Source organism: Dufourea novaeangliae, unplaced genomic scaffold, assembly GCF_001272555.1.
Source record: "Dufourea novaeangliae isolate 0120121106 unplaced genomic scaffold, ASM127255v1 scaffold205, whole genome shotgun sequence".
Classification (NCBI taxonomy): Eukaryota; Metazoa; Arthropoda; class Insecta; order Hymenoptera; family Halictidae; genus Dufourea; species Dufourea novaeangliae.
This window is the reverse complement of record NW_015374106.1, coordinates 1,200-27,226: the sequence shown is the minus strand read 5'-3', so window position 1 is coordinate 27,226 and position 26,027 is coordinate 1,200. Positions and strand designations below refer to the sequence as shown.

Here is a 26,027-nt window from a genome sequence, read left to right as displayed (position 1 = left end):
GGAATGAGAGCTGTGCATTTTTCTTGGATTGCAGATGTAAATAATGGTCTTCGAGCTGGAGGATCTCCTGAAAGAAGACAAGAAGGATGCTAATTTATTGCCTGATCTCAGTAAAGCGACCTGTAACTCGCAAGAGGAATTCCGTCGACTACGCGAGAACTGTCCTGAATTTAAAATTAAACCGGAAAAGGTTTGAATGACGTAGTTTCAGCAACTTCCTCCACAGAATAGCGTACTAAGGCTCATTAATTACAAATTACCGTTATATGGGTCATATGCCCAATGAAACAACTTTGAAACTATTCGTTATAATATAACAGTTTTATAGACAATTACTGCATGCTTTCGGGAGAAATGTATGTCAAAATAATTATTTTTTTCTGCGCATGTGACTGAGTTTTATCACTTCGCCTTTTTTAATGGAATACCCAGTATTTTTGTTGTAGCACTTGACATTTCAGCAGAAAAGTTACTCATTGGTTCAGTAGTGTATTTATTCCACAAACAGTATTCTAATGACGAAAGGATTGAAGAGAAAGTCTTTTAGAAATGTATAATTTTAAAACCCGTTTATGAATGCACACTCATAATATTAGATGTGCAATGCTCAAAATAATTATAAATTATATTTTCTTATCATACGAATACATCATATCTGCGTTAAAATAAAACTCGTAACGAAACATTAAAATTATTAAGAATTCTAGCCACAATTTCATTTTTCTTTTAACGAGTATACTATGGGAAAAGCATCTCCCCTCGTTATATGTATAGAAAAAAGTTGTTCAAAATATCGAGTTTTACAACATATCCAAAAATTATACAAATCGGAGGGTAGGTAGCTTTTCTACAGTTTCACCTTGAAAAGTATATGTCTCGACTACCATAGTCTTATTCTACACCTCTGAATCGGTGGGGATCTATAAAATAAAGTCACCGCAAAATTGAATTTGACCTTGAAATATACAGGGTGGGGCAATAAGTATTACCATCTCAGATATCTTCGAAACTACATATAAGGTTCACAGGAATATGTATAGTACGAAGAGAGCCATCCGATGGCGCCAATAGTTTTTTTTCAGGTGGAGGTACTTTGAATATTTCAAACATGATACAAGGATTTGTATCCACACTTGCGAGCAGACCGATTTCATTTTCTTCGTTCGTTACTCGTTTTCGGCTTTCACTTTTACGAACACGTAAACTACCGGCTTGGTAGTAAGGAGTAAAAAATGCTAAACAAGGTAGACATTTGCCACTAAAATATGTCAGGAATTATTAACTTTTTCACATAATACCTTAATACTTTATGACGCAGAATGTTTAGTAGAATTGCTTTATCAAAAAAAGAGTATTTTTATTCCATAATATTTCAATACCATTAATAACAAAACATAATTAACTTTGTAAACTCAGAAGATCCTTCACCTACGAAAAAATTGTTACTGCTAAGTAACAGCCCTCTCCATAGTAAACAACTTCTGTGAATAAACTTTTTTGATATCTCTAAAAACAACGGAGATAATTAACATAACCGTAAAGTGCGTATAACCAGCCCATCCTATATATATCTGCGTCGCACAACTAAACGGCTGAGTGGTGGGGAAAGCGCTCGGATAACTGGTCACCGATTCCTGTACGGTTCCTGGAATTCTGGTCCTCTACAGCCTCGACTCGTGCAGGAATCGAATGTCTACTGTAGGTAAACTGCAAATAAAGCGAGTCCGAATGCTAATCCAACTGTAACACAATTTTCCAAGAGAAGGGTTGAATTGCGACCCATGGTCCCTTTGAGACTTTGTACCCCCATGACGAGTAGAATATGATGCAATAATAAAAAAGTTTGACCGTGAATTTCGGGGACAAGGTTAATTTTACGGTCGGTTTCTGTTGCAAATCTCCACCGATCCAGAGGTGTAGAATAACGCTATGTTAGTCATGATGCTGAATTTTCAGACACCCTATACAACTGCTTTAAAAAAATATATAGGTAATATCTTGCTAGTGAATAAAACTCTTAAACACAGGTGAAGAAGGATGATACGAAGGTGCGCGACAAGGAATGTTCCTGGAAGCCAACGAGAAAAGAGTTGAAAGCGCTCGGGAAGGAATGGAACTATGGAAATCCAGTGCCACCGGATATGAGGGGTCTGAATCTTCGAGAATTGCAGCAGGTTGCCATTGACTGGAGAATGTTGACGCCTATCAGGCCAAAGTACCGCCAGGACGAAGAAATGTTTTCAAGATTGGTACGTCACGTAAATGTGATTTTGCTAGCCAGCGATTACACTGTTCAAAAAAAATTCTGAAAACTCTAAAATGATGAAGTGAAACTGGCTTTATTTAGTTGATCTCGAATTACTGAAGACAATGGCAATCTCACTTTTGATCCCATACGTAAGGATTTTTTTAAATTTAATTGTAAATATGGTATACAAGATGTCATGTAACGATGGCACAACCGGATAGGGGATCATTCCATGTGAAAAAAAAGTCGAAAATATGGAATAAAATCTTTTCATTTGTAGTACAGTAGACTATAACTATATGGCCATGTTCGGGGCTGTAGGAGAGTAAAATGACAATGAGTTCAGAGCCCTCTCCATGCTAAGTTCTATCGTCATAGTGTTGCTGCGCCAGCGTACGCAATGTGGTGGGAGAACGAATTTGTGTGCACGAAAGTACGTGTGAAGGGAAAGTGCCTCATGTGGCAATGTGTTCAGTGGCAATGTAGTTAGAGTCTACTGTAATTTTTAAACCTGTGAATTTCATAAGTATCTGTATTATCAACAAAATATCATTTACATTCTCATATCTCTTAGAATATTTCTATTTCGTAATGTTCAAATTATACCAACATTACCTCTTCTATCGCAATTTTTTTATAGCAAGTACATGCGTCATAATATTCGATCAAAGGCAAGACAGATGACAAAACATTCAAGCAAATTGTTTTGTTAACGAAATAGGTCAAATAAAATGAATGAATTCCGTCGTACAAATAAGGTTCTTTGAACTGTTTTTCCGTGGCACAGGTGGAAATGGGAAAACTAGAGGCAAAGACTATCGCTAGAGAATGTCGATCGTCTACAAGTCCCATAAGACGTAGCAAAAATCGTGCGGGTGTGATTGAAAGTAGCGTAAAAATTTGCTCAGAATGCGGAGAGGAGTTCTGTTTCGGCGAGTTCTGCGGCGATGTTCTTTATGACTCGTTTATAAGGGTCACTGTCACGACCCAACAGCCGAAAGTGAAAGTGTCCGCCGATACTGAGGCGATAATAGCCAACATGGATCGCAAGAAGAAGCGTAAGAAGAAGAAGAGAATTAAAAGTAAAAGTAGAGCGCCGAGGAAGACAGCCAGATTGCTGATTCGAAGCAAAGGAAAGAAATCGATGAGCAACGATTTCGAGAGGAGGACCAGCACCGATATGATTGAAAGAAATGGACGCGATTCAAAGACGATCAAACCGTTTAAAAGAAAGTGTAGCAAGTATACTAAAAAAGGATTGCGAAAGTGATGATAAAGCATGAATGAAAATTTCATAGATATCTTAATAGGAATATAATATTTATGAAATATCAGATACTTATTTTATAAAGTTAAGTTAAGCGTATTATTATAGAGAACAAATGTTTAAATAGATATATTAAGACAACTGTTGAAATAAAGTGTAGTTATCGTATGTGTAATACAGGTTGTTACTGCGAAACAAAGCTGTTAATGGGTAAAATCTTCTAAGATAAAATTCGTACTACAAGCGAGAACATGGTGATTCGTCATGCAAATTTAAATGAAAATTTGGAAATGATTGATTTTAGTGGAAATTTCATTTACGAAAAAAATAAAGTAATATGTCCGTTGGAAGGGGAAACAGGCGCGTGAGGTGACCCTACGCTGCCCAGCGCTGGTCTAATACATTCAAATCCCTCGAAATATTGATTTACGTGTTTAACGACAATTCTTCTTACATTAACCACCACAGAATCAGTATTTTGTTCTGAATCAGTGACTTTTTTTCTTTAACTGTCTCTAGCCAACACCGAATCAGTATTATATACATACATATATACATACATCTTTTATTTATTAAACACAAACCAACCTAACCTAACTTCTATCACTTTGCAAAAAATGAAAACTAGCCGTAATTTTAAACATTTATGAAACGTTCCTTATACGCCTTTTAAAACAAAACTATAAGAATTTAAAAACTCATAAAATGTTCTCAAAATGTTCAGAGAACGTTAGTTGTACACATTCGGACAAATTCTGACAATGTTGACACAGGACGTCCGTAAGACGTTCCACTTTGTACATAGGACCTGACCTTAGAACATTTAAAGATCTTAACGACGTAGAGGGGACATGTGGACCTTTTCGGGACATCCTCCGAATGTACCGAACGTCCGGAATTGGATCTGTATTAATTGTGTAGTTTTAATGTAATTAAAACGTGTTTAAGCAATTAAACATGAACATAAATTAAAGATATTATCGATTCTTGCAAAGAACAAACTGTTGAATATTGAAGAAATGTTGACATTAGTAAGAAGATCACAATTAAAAAATATAAAATGACTCAGATAACCATTGAAAAATACCCCTAGTATTGTATATAATTTTATATACAATATACATTTTATCAAACTATTAAATCTAGATTCAGAATTTTCAATGAACATATAAAAACATATCCTATATGTAAACTAAAAACCAAATAGAATGTTTCAAAAAGTTCATTGGATAATATAAAAATAATTACAATTTATTCCATAGAAGTAGTTTCTTTGTTAAATATACAGTATATCCTCTACCAAGATGCATAACATATCAAAACACTGTATTATCAGTATCTGAACTAGAGAATTTGAAACTTTCAAAGTATCTTCAATACCAATAAGGAAATTCAAAGGAAACATATAAGTATCAAGTTCAAATGGTCTATCGGTACCTTTAAGATAGAAGTTTTCTTGCACAATAAATTACATTTTTTAAAATTCATTAATTTTTTTTAAATGAATATTAAGAAGGAATTACTTAATTCTTTTAAACAGAATTACAGACATAGTCCAGTAGCAGCTTAGTATTTAGAACAGAATGGGGTGATCTAGAAATTCCACCTGGTAATCATTATTTAACTAAGGAGTAAAAAAGTAGACCATACTCTCTGGACTGCATCAATTACTCATTCATACATAATGTAGCCACAAATTTATTATCGTGGAAATTATTATATTTACACTGAATTAGAAATACAACAAAAATTTAATTAATCCAACAGTCTCAAAATCTAAAAGTTGACCTATAGTATTGAAAAATAATTCTTTGTGGAATAGTCTCTTAAGCGATTAAAGAGTATTGTATGAATTTCGAAAATTTGTGTTTTTTAAAAAAAATGTTTCAATGGACAATTGCAGGATAATGTGCAACTACTACACTATATCAGTGACTCGTTTTTGAAATAATATAAAATATTATTAATCCCTTCTCCTGCCTAATGTGTAAAATTAATTATAATTGGTTCACATATTTATACTTCTTTTAAAATATACTTTATATAGGTAGAACTCATTATTTATGAAATAACAATTCTCAATCTCCAAGGAGGTATTTTATCCCTTAAGAATAGGATTAGATAAAAATAAAAACATATATGTATATCTCTTAAATTTCAATGCTTAACAAGACATTTGTACTTCTTTGAAAAACATAAACTTTATCTATCACAATGTCTTAAAAATAATATTGATAAGAATCGAAATGGTAATTTCAAGTACCTTACCCTGTATGGAACTAGGTACTTCGAAAGTCAATTTACAATTTCAACATTCCTCACAACTAATTAAATATTTATAATTGTTGATCTGCTAGTATGTAAGTAAAAAATTAAAAACTTCAATGTTTTGTAAATTATATTAATATATTCTTTGGATCGAATATAATATAATCCATGTTGTATAATAATGACTTTCGTCGCACCTTGTTTTATTCTCTTTCGCAACTTGGCACAAATTTTGTCACAGGATTTGTGATCATTGATTTGCGTATAAATACATTATATCGACCCATAAAACTCATTACTGATGTACTTACCATAATAAAATATGACCTATGGTTTATGGTTACAAACCATATTATTCCGGATCTACATATATGCTGAAGTAAATTACTCTCTACCGGATATAAGAAAATATTTTTCTTCATACATCGAAAAGGACACGTACACCAGTAATGCAATCTTTTCCTCTTTTAGAGATTGTCCTGCATTTTACTATTTTGGGATATATCTCATTAAAGACAGTGTGCAATATGTTAGGATAGAAAATCAAAACTAACCTAACAAAACATTCAGTTTAAGATTTATGGATAAAACGTAAAAGACATAAGTACCATTTCGTTAACAATTTAAGTTTAATAAGAAGATCTTATAATATGTCCTATAGATATAGCTGTAAATTATACAATACTAGTGCATCATTATGGACATGTCTGAAGATTTTTGAAAGAGTAACATGTGTACAATTATTATTTTCTTGTGAAAACTATGACTTATGCCTCTTTCGTTAAATGCAAGGCAGCTTTGTTAAAGCAGACCATCAGTATGCCGAAAAAATCAATAACAAAAGATTTTTTCTTCATACGTTCATTTATGCACCTGCAGTCATGAAATCTATAAAACATAATCCATCGAACAACCCAGTCCAATTGGCATTATATACATAGGAAAGGAACAATTTGGTCAGGTGGTTGATTTGTAAGTCACTTAAAACGCACCTGATAAGTCCAAAATGACAAGTGTCGTTTGGACTAAGCAGGATTTTCATGGTGCTCCTCTTCACAAAGAGTATCATTTTCATTATATTCAAATACTCTCAGTTATCCTTACGAGCTTTCTTTTTACTCTTCTTTTGTGGTTTAGCTTCTGTCCAGAGGTCTACAATTAGTTTAGAAAATTTGTAGAAAGTTTTATATAAAAATTCAAATTATAGCAATATCTACGATACACACACATAATTACCTGATAGTTCATCAAATACAACACCACCTTTTTCCTGTGCTTGCATAACAGTAGAACTTTTTTGTTCAACATCATCAGAAACTTGTTCTATATTTTCTTCATTCTTTTGTGCTTTCTGTTCTTGAAGTTTATTATCTACCTTTGGTGTAGATGGAATAGCTGCAGATGTGCTGTCACTCTCAGGAACTTTTTTACCCTTCTTAGATTTTCCATTTTTCTTTTCTTCTTTCTCCCCTTTTTCAGTCTTAAATGGTAATTTATATTAATTGAATACGGCATGCATATCATATGAAAGACTTATAAGTTCTAAATCATTTTGTATATTTTATAATACCTTGGGCTGTTCTTCTTCCTGTTGATTCACTATTTCCTTAGTTATTTCTTCATTAGAAATTGGAATAAGAACTATGTCTTTCTCCTCCTTTTCTTTTATTTCTTTATTCTCTGTTTCCTTGACATCTTTATCTTCAACTTCAATTTTCTCAGAGTCTTTTTGTTTAGCTACAACTTCATTAATCAAGTCAGTTTTCTTTACATTTTTCTTGTTCTTCTTTGAAGGAGATTCTTCTTCTTTCTTCTTATTTTTTTTATCTTTCCTAGAATAAGCTTGTTCCCAATCCCCTACATTTCTAACGATTACCTTCATCAAAGTCCACTGGCTTTTCTAAGAACAAGTTCTTCAAATTTTTTTTATTTTTTGTTTGTTCAACTTTGTTTTCTTTTCCAGCCTTTACTGCACCTTGATCCTTATCCTTCTTACTTGCTATAACCTTATTATCTTCTTGTTTTTGTTCTTTCAGTTTTCCTTCAACATCATCTACTTTGGGAGTAGTTTTCTTTGTATTCTCAGTTTTTGACGGTACAGTTTTTTTAACAGGACTTGCCTTTTCAGTTGAAGCTTGGCCATTAGCAGATCTCTAAAATATAAATAATTATATATTTTGTTATAAATTCACAACAACTACACTTTTCTTCTGATCCTTCTTTTTAATAATCAAATACAGAAACAAAGCAGACTATAATCAGTTGTATGGAGCCATTAAGTACCTGGGACCAAATGTGTCGCGACGAAGGAAATTGAAAAATTGACAAGAAAGTGCAAGGGAACCAATATTATCCGCTTTAAACCATGAATACGCGATTAATTTATGTCTCATGCGCCGAGACAAGACACTACATTTAACTAGAGAAGCCAGCTGATTATCAACTAATAATGTGTGCGTGTACATCTACTCATTACGATTAAGCAACCATATGGAGGGTGAACGATAGATATAGTGTCGCATCCACATTGTCAGTTGTTCGAAAAAGAACGAAGATTTACTGTTTAAACTGGACACTTGTTGTGTCGTGCTAACCTTTTCTTTGATCTTGCTGCGTTTCTTGCTGGCAAATTTCCGGTCCACGTCGGAGCCCACCGAGAGCTGTGCGAAAGGTGGTTGATCAGCCTTTTTGAAACCAAAGACGAAGACGAGGATCGCGCATAGAAGCACGACACCCACGGGTAACGCGTATTGCGAGTGCTGAAGTAGCAGGTTGACGTCCATGGCAATACGAGAGACGTGTCAACGTGTGAGGGACCGACGACGGAAATGAGGGACGGCAATGGAGTGACGGCGACAGCACACACGATTACAACTCGACAGCAATCGGTGAACCGGACGCGGTATGGAATATACGGATCTTTGGAACTCAAAACATAGCGCTCTAGCGGATAACCCACGAATTACTGGATGCCAGGCAGGCAGCCGATCTCCGCTGACGCGGCTATGACATGCCACTGACTGAATGAATCAAACGAAATTCCATTTTATACATTTATAAAAAATTATAAGCAATTAAAAACAATAAATTCCTAGACACCGATACGTGTGAATGTTATTAGACTAAGAGTTATTATTTTTCTAGAACAGAAAAATATTGTGCGATACGTATTTTCTGGTTTTCTATGTTAAAAGTAAAGAACTCAAATCACATCACTACAACGATCTGAAGATTCACGTTACAAATACTGACTGGTCAAATTTTTTACTTAATCGTTATAAAAATAGTGTAAATTAACAATAAATTATCTTACTTTACTCTGGTTGAACAAATTTGAAGCAAGTTTTCAAAATGGAGTGTATAAATAAAGTTGTTACAATAGATAAAAAAATTTCTTTCTTTATTAAAACTATCATTATTTAAATCGCATGTTTTATAAATACAGTCTGTTTCACAGGAGCATTGAAACGATATCTGGGAAAACAATTGATATTCTTCAAAAACAGGCTTATAGTACATGTGAACAACTACAATGCAATTATCTAATATAATGCATAATCCACTTCATTTTCAAGTGGAGCCTCTATGCTTTTACTCAAGTTTTCCACATAGCCCTTAAGGGATGCCTTCCATATTTGTTTTATTTTGGCGGCATAACTGCTTTAAAGTAAGTATAGGGCTTCCACGAAGCTTAAGTTCGATGATGCTCCAGACATTTTCAATCGTATTAGCGTCTGGTGTTCTGAAGGCTGGTTCAGTGTTTGGATACCATTTTCCATATTTCACGAAGTGTACAGTTGACTCCAGTTTTTTGTATCATTGACTTGAATTATCTTCACCAAACCACTTTTTAGTAGACTTCAATAAACCTTCTTCTTTTACAAAATTTAAAAAAATTTTTAGACGATTTAGTCCTCTATTTTTTTTCAAAATTATCAATATTCTTTGTAGCCCTATACCGTTTGAGTCACTTCCTTACGAATTCGTTTGACTTTATCGTGTAACGAGCCACCGCCGCTGAGAAGATCAATTTTGGTCCTTTAAGGTGTGTGTAAAGAAATACTGCTTCAAACCGTTTAGCGTACGCTGCACTCATTTTGAAGTTCGAGTGTTTACAATGACAGATGAAGCCGAACTGACAGATTCTTAATAGCGCGTCATAGTGTTTTAGAGGTACTATAAGCCTGTTTTAGAGTATTTAGAAAATATCAATTATTTTTCCAGATATCGTTTCAACGCGCTTGTGAAACAGACTGTAAAAATAAAATGTGAATGTAGTATTTGAGCTAACTTTTTACTGCTTTAGCAAATTGCACAACCATCGGTTTGTCTTTTAAAATGTAACCATTTGTTTGATCCAGAGCTAATTGTGCTTGATCTATATTTTGTAATGTAATAAATGCTTGACCCTTCATTCTGCCTTCTTGCATAAGTCGAATATGGTATCTAAAATTATAAATATTATTAGAAGATTATCTTACGACTTGAACTATTATTACATATTAAATGTTCAATAAGAGTTATTACTCAAACTCTGTTTTTAAATCAGGTACCACAAATTTTCGATAAATAAAATGTAGATCCTTTTTTTCAACTTGCTTCGCAAGATTTTTTATGTACAAACGGTTTGATGGCTTTCCAGGATGATAATTTTTAAAAACTGGAAGTAGTCTTTGATCTGCAATATAGACAAAAAGATCAACACTTGCCTAATTGATTTTTTTTTGTAATTCATATGTATACTCTTTTTGACAATTTACACTAACACATGGACAGGTATACAAATTAATTAAACAAATATATTGAAAGGAAAAATAATTCTTACCATTCGCTGAAATTTTATTATCTGTTAGTTCTTTGGATGTAATCACATTTTGTTGAATATCTTCAGTGTTTTCCTTTTCAATAATTTCAGAATCTTTAGGAAGTGGAAACATTAAGCCGAAACCACCATCTGTGTCACTTTTCATAACAGCATTATCTTCCTTATTTGAAGTATCCAGTAATGAATCTATTGTTTTTAATTCAATTTTAAGATTTTTTGTTTCTGTTCGTTGCACTTGTTCAAACATATCTTCTGGTTTTACAATCTTTTGTGTAGAACTTGTAGGTGCAATTTGTTTAGCAGGGTTAACAAATTTTGGAATCTTTAAACGCTTTGTAGATTGCAGACGTTTTCTTTTTACAGGAATAATTTCTGCAGACTGCATTGCATTATCTTCCTCGTTTGACTCTATTTCAGATTCCTCTTCTTCCACATCTTTATCAGAACCTATATTATTAATCATAAAAATGATTATACTAATAAAATTCTTTAAAAATCGAAATAAAAACACACTACAATCTTACTAGCTTCAGTTTTCTTATTAAATAAGCTGTCATTGCCAAATATATCTGTATATTTTTGCATGTTATAAACTTCCTTAAGCATTGGAAATTCTGTTTCTAGTTCTTCGAAAGGGGGTGGCAAATTCATTTTGTTCATTAAGTGTAAAACCTATAATATTATTCTAATTAAATATTTATTATTTACATTGAAATTTATTTTATTAAGTTTACCTGTGTGTAAAAAGCTGGTTCTTTAAATAATTGTATAGCTATTCTTATTAATATACTCTTTGTTGGTGCTGAATATTTATAATATATGTTTGGTGGAGGTGGTTGTGTCAAAACATGATTCATAGTCCAACTATTTAATTTTTGTAAAAAAACTTGAAAATTAGATTTATTCTTTGAATCCTTCTTGTTTTCTTCTTTTGTAATTTCATCTTTTGGAATTTCATTTTCTGTGTTTTCTGCTGTTATAGATTTTTTTGCATATTCTACTGTCAAATATTGTCCTGTTACATTTAATTGGTGTAAACGTAATAATGCCTCTGTAGCTGCTTGTTGAGATGGAAACTTTGCAAATGTTACAGTATACTTCTTGGAAGGTCTTAGTGTTCGTGTTTTTATGGCACCATATTTTTTAAACAATTCATTTCGCCGATCATCAGACAATTCTTGTGGCAAATGGAGAATCCTAAGTGTATCAGATATCTAAAATAGAATATCAGAAATTTAATATGTGTAACATCTGAGTTTTCAAACTGTACTTTAGTGAAACAAAACGTAAATAAAACATTAGGGGTTACTCATTGAAAAGATAATTAACAATAAAAACATAATTTTTCATTTCTTATTATTTCTTAATTATGTTTACATAGAAATGGAAAGTTACGTGTGCCGTTTTAGCTGACATTCTAAAATAATATTTCAAATAATAATTTTAACATCATCAAACATCACTGAACATCACAGTCTTGTAATGCTTGTAACACCGCTAGTACTAGAGTCGGCTGTGACTGTGCTAGTACTAGAGTTGGCTGCGCCCTACCATAAAACCACGCAGTCTATTATACATGTCTATGATTTATAACGGATAAAGAAAGTATTTGTAGCTTCAAGGTTTTTGTAATAAATATATTGAACAGAATGAACAATACAAAACACTATAATAAAGTTAAATTATAATTTCTACAAAGGTAAATAGAAATTTGTATAATATAATTCAGGAGTGTGTAAAATTATTTTTAACATAGTTGCAGAAAAACATTATCCCTTTTATCATTCAAATTTCTTAGCATTTTCTCTATTTAAAGATATTTTCCTCTCTATGATAAACTTCCTATTTTATGCATTTTGTTCGTTACTTATGTATTACTACGCTGATGCTGTCATGGAAACAGTTTACACGGAACTATTTTCGGAAGTTCACTTGTCAGTTTGATCTGTCGGATTTACCGGCAAGTTTAAAGATACAACCACCGTCTTTCGTTTGCATTATTTAATTTACGTTTTTGTAGACGTATGGATTTGATATTTTTCACTATATTCAATATAGTGTTAGAATAAGATATCTGATTGTTCTATTATTCGCATCTAAATTATTGATTGGTCTTGGTGGAACTGACCGCAAAACGGAATAATCTGTTGCTCGTTGCGTTTCAGGATATTTTAACTTCTAAATGTAAGTATGACATGACAATTTAATTTAATGTTACATAATAATAGTTCGAGTATAACTTTTTGTTTGTATACAGTTCAGTCTAGAAATATTTTCTTCAAAATGCTCAGTTTATTGTAGTTACCATGCAGCGCCGAATCGTACTTACAGCAGGTCATGGTATCAATAATCAATAATCGAAATTTGTGATAGAAAAATATGGTGACAAGTTCTAGCATATTAATGTATATACTTATATGATTCTATGTTCTCCATAAATTAACAATTATTACGTTTGATTACAACAAAACATATATATTGTAATCAACAAGATTCTCTATTAAATGTTTCTTGTACTTGTATTTAAATATGGTTTGCTTATTTTTAAGCAAACAAATTGTCTTACTATTAAAAGAATTTATATCTACGTTCTACAAATTAAATTTATTATTACACATTTTTCATTTTTGCATGTTATACTAATATACATTATTCCTTAAAATTGTATATTATTTTTATATTATACATGTCTGTGATATGATATATTTTAGGTTTAATCGAGATAGGGAACAAGGTAGAGGCCGTAGAGGAGTTAGTGGTCGTGGTAATAATAGAGGAGGTGGTGATAACTCCCGTGGAAGTAATATGAATAGATTTGGTGGACGTGGCAGAGGAATTAGTAATAATGGTCGTGGTAGTATAAAGGGCAAACAGCCTGGAGGAGCACTTAGAAAAATCACTTGGGATATAAGATCTTTGGAACCCTTACGCAAAGATTTTTATGTTGAACACCCTGCAGTTAGAAATAGGTACAAATTTTTGAAATTGCTTATTTTAAAAGAAATTGATATTCTCTCAAATGAAATGTTCTCTATTAGATCAAAAGATGAAGTGTGCAAGTTTAGAGAAAGTGCTGAAATAACTGTAAAAGGTGACAATGTTCCTAATCCTATTCAGTATTTTGAAGAAGGAAACTTCCCTCCTTATGTATTAGAAGTAATACAAAAGCAGGGTTATTCTCAGCCTACAGCAATTCAAGCACAAGGATGGCCTATTGCACTCAGTGGCAAAGATTTAGTTGCTATTGCTCAGACTGGTTCTGGAAAAACACTTGGAGTGAGCCAGATTAACGATATTAATGTTTGATTCGTAAAAATCTGCAAACGTTCTTTTAGTAGAAATTTTAGAATATATATGTAGCTATACTTAACAATTTTAATAATTTCTGGTATGTTTCTATGTAAAAATACAAAATATTGAGTGTGTTAAGTTGTACCTTCTTTTCAGTACATATTACCAGCAATTGTGCATATTATACACCAGCCACGTCTTAGTAATGGTGATGGCCCAGTTGCTTTGATCTTAGCTCCTACAAGAGAATTAGCTCAACAAATTCAAGAAGTAGCTAATTCTTTTGGTGAATCAGCAGGTGTAAGAAATACATGCATCTTCGGTGGTGCACCTAAAGGACCACAGGCACATGATTTAGAGCGGGGTGTTGAAATATGTATTGCTACACCAGGTAGACTTATCGATTTTTTGGAAAGAGGAACAACAAATTTATGCAGGTATTACAGTTTTTAACTTAAGCAATTCTACATTTATGATATTGAACACACATTTTTCTAGATGTACATACTTGGTATTGGATGAAGCTGATAGAATGTTAGACATGGGTTTTGAACCGCAAATTAGAAAAATAATTGAACAAATACGACCTGACAGACAGGTTTTAATGTGGTCAGCTACATGGCCTAAAGAGGTTCGAGCTCTAGCAGAAGACTTTTTGACTGATTATACGCATCTTAATATTGGTTCCCTGACCTTATCAGCCAATCATAACATTATTCAAATAATTGATGTTTGTCAAGAGTTCGAAAAGGATGTGAAATTATATAGATTGCTTCAAGAAATTGGAAATGAAAAGGAGAACAAGACAATAATTTTTGTTGAAACAAAACGGAAAGTGGATGATATTACAAGAAACATCAGACGAGATGGATGGCAAGCATTAAGTATCCATGGTGATAAAAATCAACAAGAAAGAGATCATGTACTACAGGAATTTAAAAGTGGGAGGACTCCTATATTAATAGCAACAGATGTAGCTGCTAGAGGCTTAGGTGCGTATTCCTTTGTTATGTATAGTATTTAGATATTTAAAAATTGTAAGAATCTGGGAATTGGCAACACTTATTGGATTAGCCAGTGATGCGTTATTAGTATGACCAGTGGACAGTAATGTATGTAGCAGTGTGTAATACAATGGAAATATTGTGTAGTAGAGCCCTAAAAATTCAAATACATTCATTAGACAAGATTTTTAAATCTGTTTTTATTATTTCTTTATAATACATACTGTAACAGGTTTGTATTTTGTATTATTAATTAAATATATAAGTTAAAGTAATAAATTAGAATAATCAAATTTATAGAAAGGGTTCTATAAACATGCACACAAGCTACCAGTAAGACTGTCTGCTTTTCTTTTTCAGAGGCACAGAGTATCCTAAGTGAATGCGGTGTACTGCCAGTATTGGGCAGACACAGTGAATATTTTATTTTATTTTGCTTATATTTTATTAATAACTGGATACAAATTTTAATACGAAACTTTTTAAAATATATGTTAATATAGTATTAAAAAATATAGTATTCTTATGTAAATGATACTACACACCTTTAAAGTAAATACTTATATACAGAGTGTTTCAGCTAACTTGATCACCTCGAACAATGACTTAATGGTACATTTTATGAAAATTTTGAGGCATGGAACTTAAATAACATCAAGGGGCACATTTTATAAGGTATGTGCTTTTTTTGTGGGAGGAAGCATTTCGAAGATTTCAAGGCCACCTTGATTTTTTTTAACGGAATGACCTATTTTTTGTACCGTAGACCGATAGAGAATCAAATTCTGAATAAAAATGTGTTGACTGTCATACGTCCTAAACCTTATAGTTAACGAGATATTTACAAAATAATCGCTGTATTAAAGTTGAGGGGCATGCCCCCAAACTCATGAGTTTGAGCACCTATAGCTTCCAGATAGTAAATGCGTATTTAAAATTATTAGACATATGAAGGTCAACACATTTTTACTTAAAATTTGATACTTTATCGGTCTACGGTACAAAAAATACGTCATTCCGTTAAAAAAAAGTCAAGGTGACCTTGAAATATCCGAAATGCCTCCACCCACAAAAAAACACGTACCTTATAAGATATGCCCCTTGATGCTATTTAAGTTCCACGCCTCAAAATTTTTGTAAAGTGTACCGTTAAATCATTATTCGAAGTGATCAAGTTAGCTGAAACACCCTGTATATGAAACTAAAATTTCATAGTAATTGTTACATTTCAAAAGTGTTCATGCTCAAGCAATTATGTCGTTCGATATTATCTTCTAGCATTTTAATATTATGCCCTGTATTAAACTAGCAACTACTCATTTATTTACAACTTATTCATTTATAAATAAATAATTTTTTAGTTATTCCAAGCATAAGTCTTAAATATGTTTCAGTGCCTCTAATTATTAAAATCATTATCTGATGCTTAAAAAGATTAATGCATTCAGGCTTAAACCCTAAAATGCTGCCTTTATCCCAAACCAGACACTACCGCTGTGTCTGTCTAATCTCTAGGCCATCAATACATTTTCATATGAAACCAACCGAATAGCCCTACTTTAAAAGTAAATGCTTAATGTGGCTGTCCTTGCTGATTTTGCAATGGAAATTCTAAACGAAAGGTGGGTGGTTTTCAAACCTGATTTACAGATCAATTTTATTTTTAAGTAAGAACCTAAGGGTTCTACTTTGCATTGTTATAAACAATATAAACTATTCAGAGCTTGATGTAATGTAAGCATTCAATATGTTCAAAATTTATCATCAATAATCAAACACCTTGTATTTTTATTGTTGAACATGTGACATATGTATATACATAATATATATAAATAGTTTCACAAGTTTGAAGATCATTCTATGAGTTCGATGAAACAAACAAATGAACTGTTAATTAGATTAAATATATGTAACTGCAATATTAACATCGTTTGTATATTTGTAAATACTTTGTCACAGATGTGGATGATGTCAAATATGTGATAAATTTTGACTATCCATCATCATCAGAAGATTACATACACAGGATTGGTCGTACTGGTCGAAGAAAGCAAACTGGAACTGCTTATGCATTTTTCACAAGTCATAATATGAAACATGCAGGAGATTTAATAGAAGTATTAAAAGAAGCAGGGCAAAATATAAACCCACGGCTCACTGAAATGGCAGAACTAGCAAAATCAGGAAATTATGGAAACAGAAGTATGTACTTATATTATGTCTATTTAATATTTAACAAAATTGTATAACGTTTATGCTTTTAATGTATAAGGTGGTAAACGATTTGTGGGCAATGACAGAAGTAATGGTAGAAGAGGACATAGCGATAATAGAGGAAGAGGATGTTCTTCAAGAGGAAGAGGTGGTAGTAGTACTCGTGGTGGAAATTCGTATCAATCTGTTTCAAGCAGTTATTCTGGGTCAGATTATGGTAGCTATAATAATATGAAGCAAAGTAATTCTATGACTCAGAATGCAAGCTATGGATACAGCACACAAAGATCTTATGGGCAAAATAATTTAGCACAAAATTATGGAGGGGGAGATAATTACGGAAATACTTATCAATATAATAGAGGCATAACATATTAAAACGACGTTTACAGTATTGAAGAAATGATTTTTTATCAAACAGTGTTGATAGTAACATGTGTAATTCAATTTTCGTTAGCAAGAAAATATACTGAAATAATTAAAAATGCACAAGGGAATCAGATACCAAAGAAAAGATGTTATGTATTTCATGTATATGATATACCAGTCAACAATAATAGTCGAAATATAAATGGTTAAATGTATATGTATCATTTAAAAAAAACTGCAACTGCAATTGCAAAATAAAATTTAAAACAATTGAAAATACTAAAACATGTTTAAAATTAATTAGATGAAAATATTTATGTAGCATAATTTATTATTCTTTGTTGAATGTTATTTTGTTTTATGAGTGATACATTATGAACTTTTAAATGGAGTTTCGAGGAAAAATTCATTTTATAAACAATAAAAATGATATTAAGAGCTGTAATTAAATGTATTTGTTATATTTTTGTGTTATAAATTAAATTAATAAAGTTATTGTTTCCTTTTTCGAAATTAGTATACTTTTTCTTCCTATTTGCGTAATAATTACGAAATACGAATACAGTGATAGACAGCAGATTTTATTGTATGTAATTTATAAAAATATGTTAGATACAGTAAAGTTATAATTAAATTGAATAATATTCTTACTTCATCTTTAACAGCTCAAAATTGTCAAGAAATAAGATAAACTTTTGTCTTTATAAATTGCTGCAAGACAATGTAACTGTAGATACTTAAAGATCTGTAGTTTGCAGATGGAATTTGATTCTTCTGTCATAAGTTCAATACTTTATTTCCGTGTTTTACCCCTACTCCACAGCTCTATTTCCGGCAATTCACGCAGCTATAAAATTCAGTAAAATATTTATAGTTACTGTTTGTAAATCCTGAGGCTTTAAGAAATAAACATCTTTTAAATGCTATTAAATTATACGTCAAAGAAAAAAGTAATAATGCATACGATATAATACAATATAAATTACAATGAAAGGAACTATTTTCTGGTGCATTACGACGCCATGACGTTTGTTTCACAGATTCCCTTCAGAGCGTGTGAGGACCGCAGCGTACTTGTGATACATTCTTGTCATTAGTGCGTCGATTTAATCAGAAAATATATCGTATTTCAAAGTAAAAAATAGTATATACCTTCATCAACATGTAAGTTACATACAATTTTTACTAACACTACGTAAAATTTTCAGTTTCCCGTAAAATCCTTATTGACATTTAATGTCTGTGATCAAGAATGCCATACTCCATATTGCTTTCATATTAGCGAAATTTTCTACAGTTATAGTATGCATAGAAATCTTATGATTAGTAATCGTTCGTTGAAGATATTTTATATTCAATGAAACTGTTATGATTATTCAAATAAGTATCACTTTATCTTTAAGTATAACATTAAGAATAATTTACATGTGTTTAATATATATTTTTATATAGTATATAATTAACTTGTATAGTTTAACTAATACTGAAAGTATTTGAGTTTTAAATGGTAATAAACATTGAAAAATAATTGTGTTGTACATAAAGCACTTTATTTGATCATTACATGTTTTCTTTTAATTAATTATTATTTTACCTGTTACTTAGAATCAGTTAATGATATTTAAATTTAATGTTTAATTATAAAAAATTGTATTGCAGGGCTTATCGTGATCGTGATCGTGGTGACAGAAGAGGAGGTGGAGCACGTGGAGGGGGACGTTTTGGTAGTCGAGATGGAAGTAGTGGGGGTAGCAGATTTGGTAGCAGTTCTAATAGAGATGGTGGTAATTTTGGCAACAACTTCAAAAATCGGCAACCCGGCGAGCGTCTTCGTAAACCAAGATGGGACATGAGCACACTGCAACCATTTAGAAAAGATTTTTATCAACCTCATCCTAATGTTACAACTAGAAACCCACATGTAGTTGAGGCTTATCGTTCAGATAAAGAAATTACTGTAAAAGGTACAGATATACCAGGACCAAACATATTTTTTGAAGAAGGTGGATTCCCAGATTATGTTTTAAATGAAATCCGTAGACAAGGATTTGGGGAACCAACAGCAATTCAAGCACAGGGCTGGCCCATTGCTTTGTCTGGACGTGATATGGTTGGGATTGCGCAAACAGGGTCTGGAAAAACATTAGCATACATTTTACCAGCAATTGTACATATTAATCATCAACCTAGGTTGAACCGAAATGATGGACCTATAGCCCTTATTCTAGCACCAACAAGGGAGCTTGCACAGCAGATTCAACAAGTTGCATCAGATTTTGGAGTCTCATCGCAAGTAAGAAATACTTGTATTTTTGGTGGAGCTCCAAAAGGTCCTCAAGCTCGTGACCTTGAACGTGGTGTTGAAATTTGTATAGCCACTCCTGGTCGCCTCATTGATTTCTTAGAACGTGGTACAACAAATTTACGTAGATGTACATATTTAGTACTGGATGAAGCTGACAGAATGCTTGATATGGGCTTTGAGCCACAAATTAGAAAAATTGTTGAACAAATCCGACCTGATCGACAAACCTTAATGTGGTCTGCAACATGGCCAAAGGAGGTTCGCAATCTCGCAGAAGAATTTCTGACTGATTATATACAAATTAATATTGGTTCCCTGCAATTGGCAGCTAATCACAACATCCTTCAGATCGTTGATGTATGTGAAGAATATGAAAAAGAGGGTAAACTTATGAAACTGTTAGAAGAAATTTCAAACGAGCCAGAAAATAAAACAATTATCTTTGTTGAAACTAAGAGGAAAGTGGACGATATAACACGTGCAATTAATAGGTATGGATGGCAAGCAATTGGCATACATGGAGATAAAAGTCAACAAGAAAGAGATTACGTATTAAATCGTAAGTACTAATTAAGCTATATTTTTATCTTCAGAAACATACTTTGCCCAACATTAAATAATTTACTTCAGAAACATACTTTGCCCAACATTAAATAATTTACTTCAGAATTCCGGAGTAGCAGATCTGCCATACTAGTAGCTACAGATGTTGCAGCAAGAGGATTAGGTAAGAATCTATTTACACATGAGTGGGTACGATGTAAGGGTCAGGCTGCGATGGTTATTTCACGTTTGTGAGAGTTGTATTGTAGTGATGTGGCAACGGATAACGGCATGTGCCAGACTGATTGACACTAGTCTTCACTTGGTGTGAATGGAAATTATTTGAAAAAACATATAGAGGTCTCAAAACGATTAATTAACACAATCAGCAATCCAAACTAAGTTCATATATTGTATATAATATTATCTCATTTTAATCTCACTAGTTCATTATTCAGGGAATTTAATAATATACCGTTCAAAGCATACAAAGAAGTTAATATTATTATTCTCAACTTTTCAGCGCATTAATATTGAAAGGCTATCTTATCAGTTGTTCGATTCCAGTATAGTTTAGGTGGATTTTGACATACTTTTGAGTTTTAATAGGATTACATAAACTTGTAATGTAATATCTTCTCAATAAAGCAACATTAATTGTGGTGATCTAACACTATACTCATTTAAAATACACATTTGTAAATTGAGGAGATGTTGATTACTACTTTGCCAGTAAGACTAGCTTATTAAGTTTGTATTAATGTGAAAGTCAAAAGTAAGTCAAGATATTTCAGCAGTGTAATTAGATTAGGTAAACAGGTAAGATAGTAGGGACTCATCTTTTTAAATTTTGCTCTGATTGAAAAAAAGTCTTGTCAGTCTGGTATTAACGTGCTGTTCTATGTGTTTTCAGAGGCACATGCGACGGAGTTTTATCAATGATAAGAACTCTGGAGAGCTTGCTTTGGAATATATAATTGAATGGGGCGTGACTGCTGGTCTCTGTCCCCGCGCAACAAGCTAACCTAACGCTGTGCCTCGGCTCACCGTGCCACTTGAAAAAACACACTCTCACTCTGTACCTGCGACGGTCCAAAGTATGGAAGTCATAGTGTTAGGGTATCTAGCGTACAAGGACTATAGAACAGGATAGATATTTTACCACTTTCTTATAATAAAAGAATAGGGAATGACATTACATTGTTTTGCAATGGTGTGAAAATACATTGTGCGGCAACAGTCTTACACAAGAAACTACATACAGCTGTACAAGCCCTCTAGTATTAATTTTAGTAACATTTACGATCATTTTTTTAGTAATTGAACATAACCATTTCATATAAAAATGAGTTTGTAAACTCTCAACATTGCAAAACAAACGTTAATGTTACTCGTGCAATGGAATGCATGTGGGGTTGATCGGAAAGTGCACATAGTGCTCATCCAATGTTCCAACCTCACTGAAACAATACGCAAGGACCAAATTTTGAAAGACCAGCACAGATCCATACTTTGGTGCGGGAGAGAAGGGTGTGAAGTTGCTAAGAGTAAATATACAGCTCGCTAACACATAATGCGAGAATTCCATGAGAACCATCTGAGCTCTGATTCCTCTACATTTCCAAAAATGTATTTACGTTTCCAGCTTTTGACAACAACAGGTAAATAATATAAAAACTTGCTCTTTGTGGTCAATTTGTTTGCATACTTTGTGTGAACGCAATAGATGGAATCAAAAGTTTAGCAAACACGTGATGTATTATATATTAAAATTATTTTGTTTGATTTTTTTCTAGCTATAAACAAATTATATCTTTTAATTCCATCTATATTACACATGTTAGAATAATCACTAACGCTTTAACTAATTCGCTTTGTAAGTTATTGGAACCACAAAGACACAAATAGTTTCTACTTTCGATGATTATAACTTTTAATATTGTACAGATGTGGAAGATGTTAAGTTTGTGATAAATTTGGACTACCCATCCAATTCTGAAGACTATGTACACCGTATTGGACGTACAGGACGGTCGCAGCGTACGGGAACCGCGTACGCATTTTTCACACCTGGTAACGCGCACAAAGCTAGTGACTTAATTCAAGTTTTAGAAGAAGCGAAGCAAGTCGTAAACCCTAAACTCTATGAGTTGTCAAGGAATCCAGGCATTTATAAAAGTATATTCTTAATTTAATTCAAATTAACCAATTAATTTTTTAATTTAAATATTGTTACTGTTAATAACGTAATACTCGTTTCACAGGAGGTCGTTACGCAGGACGTAGTGGAGGTGGCAGTGGCCGTGGTTCAGGAGGCCGTGGTGGTGGCCCTCGAGGATCTCGTGGTGGTCGTGATGGAGGAGATAATAGGGGTGGCAGATTTGATCGTTCCAGTGGTGGAGGAGATAGAGGAAAATGGAATGGAAATAATAGCAGTATGTTTTCGAATAAGAATTGTAATGTTTTTTTTACAAATTATTCAGAATTTGTTTTTTTAATTATTTTTGGTTCTTATTTTAGGTGGTATGGGAGGAGGTAGTTACAGTAGTAAAACATTCTCTCAAAACAGTTATGGTGGAGCTTCTGGTGGCGGCTCCGGCGGTTATCAAAACGGCGGTGGATACGGAGGAAATGGAGGTGGAGGTGGTGGTGGAGGTGGTGGTGGTGGTGGAAGTAATTATAGGCAACAAAATGGTTATTAATATCAGAATAATTAATTCTAAAAGAATATATTATGTAATATAGTAAAAGGAAAAAGAGACGGGAGAATGGTCCTATCTGAAATAGAACATGTTTTCCGTACAACGTGCTTCTTATTGTGACTGGACACGAAAGAAAAGTAAAACGCACGCGGTATTATCACCGTTTGAAACAAGACATAAGGTATTAGATCGTTCAGGTTATGTCGAGTCAAGGACACCTAGGCATTCTCTTTTTTAGTAAAAATAAATGTAAGTGTAATAGTAGGTAAAAAACTTGATAACTTTTGACTTGTGACTCCTGCAGTTACGACCACTTACTCCTTTTTAACACAACTTCATATTTACCAGTTCTCTAGGAATTTCAATGTGTATTGAAACAAAAGAGGAATTCGTAAAGTCTAAGTACAAGATGCAGTAGTATTTATTTCCAGAATGTCAACATTTTATAGGAGTGAGGAAATTGAACCCATGAAAAAAATAAGTACATGACTCAGAGTAACTTGCCTTATGACTACACTTCTCGAATTAATTATGTCGTAAATGCACGGATCAATTGTATTACTTGAAAGCGTACAATGCATTGCACTGTATTTAATTTAAACGCGCGTGAAATCTTAGCGCACTGTAGTATTAGAAATTTAATAAAATAATATGAGTACGAAATCTAAACAATTTTATATTAAATTTCATTACCATATTTTACTTTTCTTCTATGGAAAGTACATGCTTTATTTATTAAATTTCTCATTTATCTAGGGATATGCTTTAATATTACATAACTTACAAAACCAATAATTTTTTATATCTAACTTTCGTCAAAAGCAATATATTTAAGCAAGAATGGGAGATATCTAGTAGGAAACTTAAGAAAATATTTTTGTCATGCAATTAGTTTGAACATTACGCTTCTGTTAATATCGCTGATGTAATGCGATAATATATAAATAACATAAATAATTTGATACACATACTGATATAAATAATCAGTATTGTATCTCACACAAAAGTATCTTATGCATTCTCTGTGTAGCTTTCATCAGAAATCGTGCGATTAGGTCAGTGTTTATTGATTCATTCCAATGTAACATCCTCCTTTATAGCTATATTTCTGCGATATTATTAGACTTCTCATAACTGCCAATCATGTGTGCCTGTTCAGTTGTTTTTTTCGATAGTTGAATTCCCATTATAAAGTCATTTGTCATTCATTACGATGTCCAATGTGTAACATGTTAATATACAAGGTGTTCCGCTTAAAACAGACCACCTAAATATCTTCTTTATCTGTGATCATACAAAAAATATTTTTTACATAATTTAAATGGTTTCAAGAGGTAAATCATATGGTGGAAGAAATTATTTAAGTGAATTTAAAAATTTTAGAGTAAATTTTTTATAAATAAATAAATTTTTAGAGTTCAAGGTCATTTCAAAGTTATACTATTATACATGGATAAATGCATAATAATGTTGGCTATGACATAGAACAGGAAAAATGATGTGCATATACGTAAAAAAATATGGGTGACCTTGAAGGAAACATTAAAAAATGACACTTATAAAAAGATTTTGTCGTCATCCAATTTGTCTCTTGAAACCATTTAAATTACGTAAAAAATATTTCTCGTATGATCATAGATAGAGAAGATATTTAGGTGGCCTGTTTTAAGTGGAATACCCTGTATATGTATATTTCAGTGTCTATGACATCGCGTGAATAGATTTATCGATATCAGTCGAATAAATCAAAATTATTAAACAGAAATTATAGAAACAAAATATTAATGTCTCATTGATACAGTAAACATTGTAGATTTGAAATTCTCCGAATATTTTTATATTGTACAATGTTCAATAAATCATGAAGTATTCCATATTCATTGTGCTAATATCACATTGTACTATCACGCATTATTGTTTTGTAATTAGTATGCATTTGTGAAATTAAATAAATGTGTATTGTATAATCGATTAAAATTGCATTTGATAAATACAAATGAATTATTCAATTAATGCAAGCAACACGTTTGCTGCGATATGTGACAAAAATACCCCATATTCCATCTTTTATTATGTTTGTCATCTTACTTAAAAAGCGATATTACGAAACTCATAGATTCTATCACAGTAAACACATCATAGGAAGTTAAGGAATTCTTATTTACACGTCAGTTTATTTGACCTTGCAGATTGAGTGATAAATTTTGTACATTACTTTAAAACAGAACATTCGAATGTTCTAAAAAATCGTTTGAGAGCAAGTATGTATATATAATATATGCATGTATATATGTATGTATGTATACTGTATATACTACATATATGTATTTGCAAGTGAGGATGTGAAAGTGGGGATGGGTTGATTATGATCATATGACACGCGAATCGACGACGCGCGCAGTTCGTTCCGAGCTCTGGTAGGTGTAGTGTGTTCATTGGTTATCCGTTATTATTTGCTAAAAGAAAAAGTTCGTTTTTCTGTCGTAAAATATCACTGATTTCTTCATTATGACAGAAAATCGCAAGGAAGTACGAGTATGGTGTGACGGATGGTAAGTTTCTATTAAATTAGTTCTATTTATTATACTACACTCTAATTTTCGTATGCTTATTTTTCGAAATTATTGGATGACTATGTGATTTTTTGACAATATAATGCAAATAATTAGTGTCGGTGTATGACACGTTTCTATGTACAAATCAATGCATACAATTGTTACAATGATAAGTTTGATTAGTATACAAATCCAATCGTGTTCGTGGTATTTTCTTCTAGTACCTTTTTTTAATCCTAACATATATCATTGAGTACTACAGATGTTTGTATCAAATTTTTGGTATCGTAAGCTAGTAACGAATGCGAACTTTACTCGATACAATTCTTTCAAAAATCTTGCCGGCAAGAGTTTTTTTCAAGTATAAGATTGATTTTCTTCTATGAAGTTTTAGAAACTATTACCAGTGACTACAGATACATATAATAAGACTAAG

At 32.3% G+C, this 26,027-nt stretch overlaps 5 protein-coding genes across 5 annotated transcripts; 3 read left to right on the top strand and 2 right to left on the bottom strand.

Moving 5' to 3' along the window:
* The first annotated feature begins 43 nt into the window (after positions 1-43).
* Positions 44-3,518, top strand: LOC107190862. The gene is made up of 3 exons (XM_015579749.1): positions 44-190; positions 2,028-2,249; positions 3,036-3,518. The coding sequence occupies exons 1-3, from the start codon at positions 44-46 to the stop codon at positions 3,516-3,518; spliced, it is 852 nt and encodes a 283-aa protein (XP_015435235.1).
* A 2,958-nt stretch (positions 3,519-6,476) lies between these two features.
* LOC107190857 (DNA ligase 1-like) lies at positions 6,477-8,781 on the bottom strand. Its single transcript, XM_015579743.1, is given in 5 exon segments — positions 6,477-6,935; positions 7,020-7,263; positions 7,354-7,659; positions 7,661-7,936; positions 8,378-8,781. Coding segments are annotated over 5 exon segments (1,077 nt in total). The 5' UTR covers positions 8,567-8,781; the 3' UTR covers positions 6,477-6,873.
* A 1,288-nt stretch (positions 8,782-10,069) lies between these two features.
* On the bottom strand, positions 10,070-12,093 carry LOC107190837 (RNA-binding protein 40). The gene is made up of 6 exons (XM_015579722.1): positions 12,004-12,093; positions 11,343-11,822; positions 11,133-11,280; positions 10,609-11,055; positions 10,311-10,461; positions 10,070-10,229 (listed from the first exon to the last, which is right to left on the bottom strand). Exons 1-6 carry the CDS (start codon positions 12,022-12,024, stop codon positions 10,070-10,072), a joined length of 1,407 nt encoding a protein of 468 aa, XP_015435208.1. The 5' UTR covers positions 12,025-12,093.
* An 873-nt stretch (positions 12,094-12,966) lies between these two features.
* LOC107190845 (ATP-dependent RNA helicase dbp2-like) lies at positions 12,967-17,495 on the top strand. Its single transcript, XM_015579731.1, has 7 exons — positions 12,967-13,013; positions 13,320-13,577; positions 13,647-13,884; positions 14,056-14,336; positions 14,398-14,891; positions 16,863-17,105; positions 17,176-17,495. Exons 1-7 carry the CDS (start codon positions 12,988-12,990, stop codon positions 17,493-17,495), a joined length of 1,860 nt encoding a protein of 619 aa, XP_015435217.1. The 5' UTR covers positions 12,967-12,987.
* Positions 17,496-18,529: 1,034 nt separating this feature from the next.
* LOC107190844 (ATP-dependent RNA helicase dbp2-like) lies at positions 18,530-23,653 on the top strand. The gene is made up of 6 exons (XM_015579730.1): positions 18,530-18,650; positions 19,146-20,350; positions 20,459-20,518; positions 22,282-22,512; positions 22,599-22,769; positions 22,855-23,653. Coding segments are annotated over exons 1-6 (1,851 nt in total). The 5' UTR covers positions 18,530-18,648; the 3' UTR covers positions 23,037-23,653.
* The last annotated feature ends 2,374 nt before the right edge of the window (positions 23,654-26,027 follow it).